At 40.7% G+C, this 9,628-nt stretch overlaps 1 protein-coding gene across 2 annotated transcripts; it reads right to left on the reverse strand.

The window, feature by feature from the left end:
- Nucleotides 1–4,866: 4,866 nt before the first annotated feature.
- b3gnt7 (UDP-GlcNAc:betaGal beta-1,3-N-acetylglucosaminyltransferase 7) lies at nt 4,867–9,336 on the reverse strand. 2 transcript variants are annotated; one of them, XM_031759287.2, is made up of 4 exons: nt 9,168–9,336; nt 9,006–9,070; nt 8,571–8,871; nt 4,867–7,381 (listed from the first exon to the last, which is right to left on the reverse strand). In XM_031759287.2, the coding sequence occupies exons 3-4, from the start codon at nt 8,741–8,743 to the stop codon at nt 6,154–6,156; spliced, it is 1,401 nt and encodes a 466-aa protein (XP_031615147.1). In that variant the 5' UTR covers nt 8,744–8,871; nt 9,006–9,070; nt 9,168–9,336; the 3' UTR covers nt 4,867–6,153. The 2 variants fall into 2 exon arrangements, with proteins under 2 accessions (XP_031615147.1, XP_039454493.1); XM_039598559.1 differs by having other exon boundaries at nt 8,571–9,070.
- Nucleotides 9,337–9,628: the final 292 nt, after the last annotated feature.

The following is a 9,628-nucleotide window of genomic DNA, read 5'->3' on the forward strand; positions in this document are numbered from 1 at the left end:
TTAACATAAGTTTGTCACATTGTTCTGTGCTGGGATCAATTCTATTTACATTATGCATGCTTTCCTTAGACAAGGTAGTATTAGAAAACAATGCATATAGTTCCATTGCTATGCAGATGATACTTTTATAGTTTTATGTATCCATGAAGTGAACTAAAGGCTTGTCTTAAAGGCCTGAATCACCGGTAAGTTCACAAGAAATTGAGGTTATTGTAATCAGCCCTAGAAATTATAGAAACAGTTTCTAAGATTTGGAATAGGTGCTAATGGAAAGAGGCATTGTAACCACTACTTTGGATGCCATTACCCATAATATTTAGCCAGGATATGTACTTCAATGTGCACAGTCAAAAATATATAGACTGCTTTCTTTCATCTATGCAGTATTTTTCAAATCAGAAAATCCGGTTTCAGAGTGATGCCAAAAAAATTCATTCATTACTTCTCAGCTGCCATTAGAATTACTGAATGCATGCATCATTATAAACAGGCTGTTCTGAAAGTGTCCAGTTAATCCAAAGCACTAAAGCACAGATGAGAAAGAAAGATCTTATTTCTTCCATGTTGGTTTCTTTTCATTGGCTCACTGTTAAAGATCTCATAATACTGAAATATCATAAGCACTTCACGCTCAGACTGCTGGTTTACTTGTGGACCTCCTTGTGGAAGAATCTCCAAGTTTGTATTCAGGAAACAAACCTTTCTGCTTTAAAGATTAGTACATCCCCAAGCCTGGTTCTACTCGAGGTTTCCTACTATTAAAAGGAGTTTTTCCTTCCCACCATTGCAAATTGCTCGCTCATAGAGGCTTGCTTCATTATTGGGATTCTCTCCAATACCTTAGAGTGTGAATTGGCAGGGAGCAGCCAAAGGTAGCTCTAAAAGTCAATAACATGGCTTGTTGAGAACACTTGCGGTTTATTTTACCACCTACAAAGTGGACAACAAGCACGGTGAGTACTTTGGGAATACCAGGCTTTGATCCTAAAATAAAACACCAGAAAAAGATTCCAAAGATTAGACAAGAAAGGGATTATTTTGTCTGAGGATCACGTCACAGAAGTGCTTTGAATACTCAATTCAATTTTATTTACGTTGAGATACTGCTGTACTAAATAAATCAACCACATGGTGCCGCTAGAGGACAAGCCCACTGAAGCTGAGACGCAAATGAGCCCGAGAGATTTGCACTCAGTGCGAATCAACTCGTCTTAACACGCTTTACCACAGGAGTAATGGGTGTCTGATATAAAGCAGCCAAAATCATATAATACAGCTGCCAGCTTTGAATCTGGCCCAGGGGTTAGGCACAAAAAGTGATTGCTTGTATTTAAACAGTGATACAGTTGGCCTATGACAAACAAATCTCATGAATGATGTTAAGCCACTTTGAGCAAACAACACAAACAACATTCCAGTCACAAGGAAGAAGCTGCAATCAGATTTTAGCAAAGTGACTCCTATGTATACTTTATTTATCTAAAAGGCAAAAGGTGTGAGTGACATTAAAAATGTATTTTTGTTAAGGGCATTAGAGGTTCTAACACATATAATATAATTGTTCTATTTTCTCCCTCCCCACCATCCTGTGTATCTTCAGTGATCAACTATCAAATAAAGGCAAAACTGCCAAAAAAGTCATCTTAAGAAGCAAAAAAAAATCTGTGACAAAAGACAAACCCATCAAGCAGTTATGTAATCCTGGCAGGTAGGTGACAAAAACTATCAGCAAACAGCACCTCTATAAAGGACGGGCTGTTACTGTAACTCTGTTCTCTGATTGTTCACGTGTAAGAGGACTCAGTGCGACCTGACTCGAGTTCCTGTGGCAGGAGTGTCTTTTGTCAGTGACACCAGCAGACAGGAGACAGCGCCATGCTGCCATCAGATGGCTCTCCCAGCTGAACAGGGATCTTTGTTCCTGTAGGTGCCTGGGCAGGAGGCACTGATGATGGCACCACTGAATACCTCCATTGAGAGGTTTGTTGTACCACCCCCACCCCCTCCCTGCCTTCGACACTGACAGAGGTCACGCTAGCGTTTCTCTGTGGCCTTGTGACGGTCGTCTAAAGTGACTGCCGTGCTTTCTTTTCTGTTTCAGGACTGTTGTAAGCTTATGTGGACAGACAGGAAGACACATAAATAAACACTGAGTGTTATCTCATCTGATAATCAGCTAATCTAAATAATCTCGTTCTAGTTCCCTTCACTTATGTACAGCACTTACATACAACAGATAACGATTGTAAAGATTGTGGGTTTTTTGTATGCCATTCTTTATCCATCCAAAACACACATTTTTGACAGAAAAGGTGCAAGCTTTATTAACTTTATTGTTTTTGTACAGTGTTTTTTTGTTTTAATGTCTATAGCAGTTCTCTCAAACATAAGGCCCGGGGACCAGAATTGGCCAGTCAAAGGCTTCAATCTGGCCCACTGGAAGGCTTTGGGAAATGTGAAGGAGTGAATAGAATTTGAACTTTAAATTGCATTTTCATAAGTTGGACAGCTTTTTCTATTGACAAACATCTCCCCAACTGCCATTCATACTACACCAAAAAGTTAAGCAATACAGGAGGATTACAATCCAAATCCTACCCTACCCTAATCCTAACCTAGTATCAATATTGTTCCACAGTACTGCCCTACAAACATCTATGACTTTTCTACTGCAATAGTATCCTCTTTACATTTCCTGGATGTTTGTAATACTGAAAAAAAATGTGCTTGGTTTTTCATTTGTGCGTATTACGATGGCTCTGTAAAGTTTTACTGCTGTTTTTACGTCCTTAAACAAACTCTGGGTTCACCTCCGGTGTCATGTCTTACAGGAAAAATGTAAAAAGTCTCTGTAACAGGGTTTATATGGCACTACCGTGGAACAATAATAGTGACATTGGCTGATCAGCATTGTGATATCCGTATCTGTATTTGCAAACTGTTTGCACTCGTGCCTGAGTGCAAACAGTTTCTGTGTGTGCCAAGGATGCATCAGTTTACATATCTGACTCACTGGTATGCTGGATAGCAGTTTCGATTAGTATATACTGGGATACTGTTACATAGCAGTATGATTTTCTGCCTTAGGCCAGTGACATACACCTATTAGATAAGCAGTTTATTTCCAACTTCTCAGCCTGTAGACGGCTCTTAATTTAAGTCTATGCAAAGACATTCCCATCTTTCATTATGTCAGTGCTGCTGCTGTAAAGGTCTTTGAAGAAAATAGAGGGTTGGTGTGAAGGTTTGCATCCCTGTCCACGTCACCCATTGGCCACGCTGACATCAAAAGCTTCCTCCAATTAGTGTTAGCAAATATTCGGCTCCTGGTCTACAGGCAGGTTGGAAAACTGGCTGCAGCCTGACCATACAGCATAGTTTCCCCACACAGTGATAACAGTCACTGTGGTGAGAAATTCACTTTAGATTTAAGTAAATGTTGGCCAGTGGTTGATAAGCCTGTGTTTTCTTTTCTTGTCACTTTGGTTGGGAAAATCTCAGAATGTGTGTTGGAAGTTCAGCAGACCGTACTGGGTTTCCTAAATGTTTACCTCCTTTAGAGTTCCTGTCAGTGCAGAGGTTACAAAGGTAGTGAAGTAAGAAAAGGTTGCTTTGTTGTCACTGTTTTGCTTGCATGGGTGTGAGGGTTTGGGACGGCTTAACAGCTGAAAAATAGGAACACAATTAAGGCAGAGGCGATACCTTTGGTTGTAGGAGGTTCTCACCATTTCTATTGTACATTCTACAATCACTATTTACTGACCTCCGTATAAACTAGTTGTCGCTCCCTGTTCTCTATATGCAGTTTGGAAAATTAAAACTTTAAAGCTATTGCTGAGTCCTGTTGTGAGCTCATATTCAATAAACCACACCGATACAGCAAATCCACAATGGGGAGATTTCGGTTCCAATCCTTTGTGGGTTTGACTTCCGATCACTCTGTTTAACAAAGGGGGAAGAGATAAAACTTAAGCTATGGTTTTTGTGCCGGTGAGTGTGTCCAGGTGAAATACAATATAGTGAAGGCAGATTCCATTTCTGCATAGCTTCTGTTGTCCTGAAAGAGATCGTGGAAAACAAGGGGGTATTTGTTTCCTTTTGCGATGCCCTCGTTATCTTTTTGTGAGATAGCTCCACTGCGGTGTAACAGTCTCAGCAAGCGGACTTGTTGAAAAAAGATGCGGTAATAAGAAGGGGACACGTGACAGAAAAAGTGGGAAATGCCACAACTAGCCAGCGCATTTCTGAAGACAAATACAAAAGAGGAAGAAGGGGCACAAAGTTCAGTGAAAGCCTGAAGTGTTTGTAGTTGTTTGAGATCCTTTCCACCTTCTGTCAAGGATAGATCCTTTGGGGGTTGCATCAGGAAAAGCATCCGGCATAAGAATCTGACAAATCAGATAGGCAGGGTGTTACCTGCAGTGGCACACCCTTGTCTTTGAGGGAGCAGCTAAAAGTCATTTATTAACAGGCTATAATCCAGCCTGCTGGATTATACAGCACACATATTACGCTAGTGGAAATGGATTGGGATTCATGTAGGGCTTTTCTAGTCTAACTGACCGTTAAAGAGCTTTGAGCTTTGGCACAGAATACTATATATTTTATGCCTTTTTTAAGCACTTTATCTTTCAGACATTTATTCATTTTTATTAAGCATGTCTTTGGATCGGCCCTTAATTCCAACTCCCCTCCCAAGCGAGAATTCTCCACTGTAGGCACATTGAACGTCTAATGTATCTTTTAAAGTATACCACCATTCCTTTGGTTTTTACTTCCACACAGTTTCTATTGGGAAGATCAATCCACTGTTGTTGGATTGATCTTATTTTCAGACATTTGATGTAGATAAAGTCAAACACAGTGTCAGTTGTCATGATATTTATTTACAGATGACATTCTCTGTACATGACGATTTTTACGTATATTTACATTATCTAGACACAGCCACCACCAACCACAATCGGTCATTTACATTCCTTTATTGTCCGTTGCCTTAAGTTAAAAGTAAAAGGCAGGTCCCCCCTTTTCTCGGGAGACGATTAAATTAACATGTCATAATGGTCGTACCAGCAAGAATTTAAGTTCACAGTGTTATTGTAAACCCCTCAACCAAACTCACGTCAAGTATATCAGCACATTCAAATGAACAGAAAGCATGTATGTAACAAGTAGTTTTTTCCCCCAGATAGTTAGCGTATATGTAAAAGAGCTCCAGATCAAGTCAGCGAGTGCAAGGAATTCTACAATGCAGACAGTATCAATCTTACTTTAGGAGCAGGTACTGCATAGGAAGGAATTGACATGATATTGTGACCAAAAGTGATCAAAGACAAAGGAGTTTTTGTCTAAATCATTGAGGTAGAGAGAGTTGTTTGTTTCTCTGCATGACATCCTTGTCCACATGAACGCAATGTGCAGCACTTTGAAGACTGCTAGCATAACTGCAGGCTGTGCCCTGGCTCCTAGGGTGTCCCACTAATACTAACTGCCCCTACATTTTCAATATCCACCCAAGAAAACCAGATTTCCCACAATTAATCCAAAATAAAGGTGGAATATATCAAATAAAGGCATTTAGGATTTTGTTCACCACCACAATTAATTGTTTTCACATTAGTGGGTTCAGTTTGATTTGGTGGTGTTGTGATTCACGACACAGAACCCAAGACTTGGGTTCTGTGTTGGGAAAATTCTAGATGTCAGAAGGATAAAGAGGAATAAGTCTCTTTCATTATTAAAAAAAGACACAAGAGAATAAAATATCACCGACTCAATGACAACTTAACCAACTTGCTTAGTATGCCCATTGATTTAGCAGCACAGTTTGGTTTTCTCTGAATCTGTGTGCCGACGATGTTGGTCCCTAAAAATGCCAATGTAAGCACACAATTCTAATTCAACTTAAAAAAACAATAAAAATAAAATAAGCTCTGTATAATTTACTTTTGATAATCCTCTTCCAGAAATTGCACAACTGCTCACAAACAGAAAATTCAAATATTGTCCTGGTTCCACTCCACATACAGCTTCCGATCAACTTTACCAGGAAGTTTGGCTCCTGCCTTACAGTGCGATGCACTTCCTCATAGCAGTCACCGAGTCAAGGCTGAGCTCGCTCGGTGCCACTGTTCACCCGGTGTTCTCGCCAAGCTATAGGAGCTCGAACTTTTGTGAACAGACTAGGTCGCTGTTGACCAGATTCCACATGTGCTGGAGGTCCGACGGGAGCAGCTTGTGCACCACAATCATGTTCTTAAAGAAACAAGGTTCTCGGTTCAACTTGCTGTTTTTATTTTTTACCAAGCCAAATGTCTTAAAGGCGTCGTGTTTGACAGGCGTGACCTGAAGCACCTCCAGGCACATGCCCAAGAAGACATCGTCGATGGGGTAAAGCTCCAGCGTGTCTGCAGCCCAGTGAAGCCTACTCACGAGGCTTCCATCCATTAGAAAACCGCCTCCACCTGCGTATGGAGGGTAGTGCGTCTTGTTATACAAAGCCTGGGGGATGTAATATTTGTTGTCCTTTTTACGAATAGGCTTAGCTTTGAAAATCACATCCCCAACAAACAGGTTCTTTCTGTGGCTGCTGTTTTCCAGGTATTCAAAAATATTTTCCACGCTGACAAAGACGTCATCATCCCCCTTGAAGACATATTGCACGTTGTAGCAGTATGTATGGAACCACTTGAGGAAATGGGTCTCCTTGAGAGTCAGGTTGAAGAAGCTATCTAAGAAGTCCCACTGAAGAATATCATTGTAAATCTGGTCTTCATACTCCACAAGTTTCTGATGGTTTGCCCTTTCTGCCTCATTGGAGGACTTACCAAGAAGAAAAAGGGTCTTTATCCTTTTGCCGTCCACCACCTGCTCTCTGCCCCATGTTTTTCGGATGACCTCCCTGCGGTCATACTGAGTGGCCACTGATTTAATCACCATCAGCAGAAACACCTCCCCTGTGCACTTCTCAGGGTGGTTGAGGGTCATGGGGAAATATCGGCAATGCCGATAAAGCAAAAACTGCTTGAAATTGTCCTCGAGGTTCCTGAACCACTCCCCCTGGTTAGAAAAGTTGACATTGGCGCTACAGTTGGAACTCTTTACATCCCAAGTTGTGGGCCTGCCGTCCTCAGGGATTCTGGGCTTCTCTGTGGTGGTTGGAGCTTTTGGCTTTGACCAGTAGCTGCCAGACTTCCAGAAACTTTTTATCTGTAGGTATGAGTCAGTTCCAGATCCTGCTTCCTGAGTAGCATCCAAACGAGCGTGCCTCTCCAGCTCGAAGCTGATGCTCCCTCTCTGGACAACGGTTAACGCAACCACCGCTAGGAGAAACATGACACTCACCCTCTTGTACACTCTCCAGCGATCTCTGCTATTCATCCTGGGGGAAGACAAAAATCATGGGATTCCAGTTAGACAGGGCAACATTATACCTTTTAATAGAGGGAAAGTTGAATATATAAACATTGTTAGTGAAAGGCATATCTGTGCAGTGTATACAGAGATTACCTCCAGGTCTTTTTATCAAACAATGAGAGCTTATTTATTTATTTTTGCAGAGATTTGTGTATTGTAAAGTGACAGACGTTCATTTAGGATTATTTATTTAAAATTGTATATTTAAGAATAAAACCATAAGGGTGAAAATGATCCAAACTATGACACGACACCCTCGGAGGGTACCTACATAACCCACATGTTGCTGTATAGACAGAGAAAAGACAGACGGACTGTCAGCATACCCACACGTCTCCAGAGATTCATTTGTAGTTTTGTGTATGGCCAAATATGGAAAATGTACTTGGGAAAGTCCTATGACACCTGGACTATCTTCACTTGAAATGTTATAACCTATAGAGGCTTCACTATTACCATGTTTCTAGAAAAAAAACAACCCCACCATAGCTATATTGTAAACTTTCTATAGAAGAATAGTCATGAAATACTACTTATTTAACCAGCAGCAGTGCTGTCTGTGGATTTTAAAAACATGGATTGCACTTCAGATTTTTTTCTATGCCAGGCTATATGGCTCTGTATTGCATTCATGATCAATAAGACACTCCTCTATTCCTGCATGGGCCCCTCTACCTCTGAAGATCGCTATCTCCCCCACCCCCATCCTCAAACAAAGTCACTCCTGAAACCACACAGTCGACATACAGCTACAAGTTACAGACAGGTGTGTTTGTTCTTAACAACATCAACAATAATAATAATAATAATAATAATGATAATAATAATAACAATAATAATAATAATAATGTGATTAAGTCATATCCTTGAATCTCTATATGAGATCGATTCCTTTTGCTTTTCATTAAATTATTTGGCTTTCCTTTGTTTGGTTATTTCAAAAGCTAATTCCAAAGGTTAAATTGCTGCTTTCTTCCTTATTTTTTTATTTATTTTTATTTTTTTTACTTATCTGACAAGTCTACTTTCTAAAAGACTTTAAAGATACAGAAAATCAGCTGAAATAAGTGAAAAAGAGATTACGGTGAGATCAGACGAAAAAAAAAAAGATAAACTAAATACAATTAAATCTTTTAATAAAATGCGCCACTTACATTTTTCCTTGTGCGTCAGATTCTTTGTGATGATGTGCCGGCGATGATTGATTAGTTTTGGGGCTTTTTGTTGTTTTTTTCTTTTTAAAGGTAGAATAACTTTGCTTTATGTAATTTCCGCTTCTTGAAAAAAAGCTAAATATTCCTTTCCATCGAAAACAGTCTTGAAGCATCAAATGTTCTGTTTAAAGGTTTTCAGGGACTGTGGTGCGAATGTGCGCTGTATGGTCTGCGCCGCGGAGAGTGCGCTCAGGCGCAGAGATCCGCCTTTAAAAGCTCAGCCGCCGTTACGTAGCCTGGACTACACACACAACAGTTAATGAAAGAACAGAGAGGGATGCATAGTGTCCACGACAGGCCAATTCATCATCAGTCGACAACCCCTAAATCTGCGGCAAAGCAAATATTGAACTTCTTGTCATTTTATTTACTTACGTAGACGTATGTCGTCTGTATGAGGCGGATGAAGGGTGGAAAGGCGGCTTGTCCTGATGACATATCTGTGAGGGTATGGAGAGAAGGCAGAGGAGTTTTTAACCAGTATTCAACAAAATTGTGGATTCCTGAGGAATGGAGAAGAAGCGTGTGGGTACCGACTTTCAAGAGGGTCATGTGCAGAAATGTAGTCGACTACAGGGGGATGAAACTGATGATCCATGCCATCACGTTAAAGGAAAAGGTTGCTAAAGCTAGGTTAAGAAGAGAGGTGATCATCAGTAAGGAGTAATATGGCTTTAAGCTGAGAAAGAAGTCTACAGATGCAATGTTGGCTTTGAGAATGTGGATGTAGAAGCATAAATAAGGTCAGGAGGAGCTGCATGGTGTCTTTGTGGCGCTAAAGAAAGCATGCGATAGGGTGCCCGGACAGGAAATGTGGTGTCTGGAGAAAGTCTGGAGAGGTAGAGATATGCACTGGAGAGAAGAGGAATGACATGGTGGAGATGAGTGTCAGGGCTGATTTGTGACAGAGAGATAGCAGCAAGACTAAAAGAGAGGGTAGCGAGACCTGCTATGATGAATGCTTTTGAGGAATCGTGTGAGGGTTTATATTGTCCCTT

Source organism: Oreochromis aureus, linkage group 15 (genome assembly GCF_013358895.1).
Source record: "Oreochromis aureus strain Israel breed Guangdong linkage group 15, ZZ_aureus, whole genome shotgun sequence".
In the NCBI taxonomy this organism is placed as follows: domain Eukaryota; kingdom Metazoa; phylum Chordata; class Actinopteri; order Cichliformes; family Cichlidae; genus Oreochromis; species Oreochromis aureus.

Bases quoted from the DNA above. Each gene is read 5' to 3' on its own strand.
- b3gnt7 (XM_031759287.2), bottom strand. From the start codon at position 8,743: ATGCTTCAAGACTGTTTTCGATGGAAAGGAATATTTAGCTTTTTTTCA. The intron at 7,382-8,570 runs GTAAGTGGCGCA...GTCTTCCCCCAG, and splicing joins TCTGACGCACAAGGAAAAAT to GATGAATAGCAGAGATCGCT.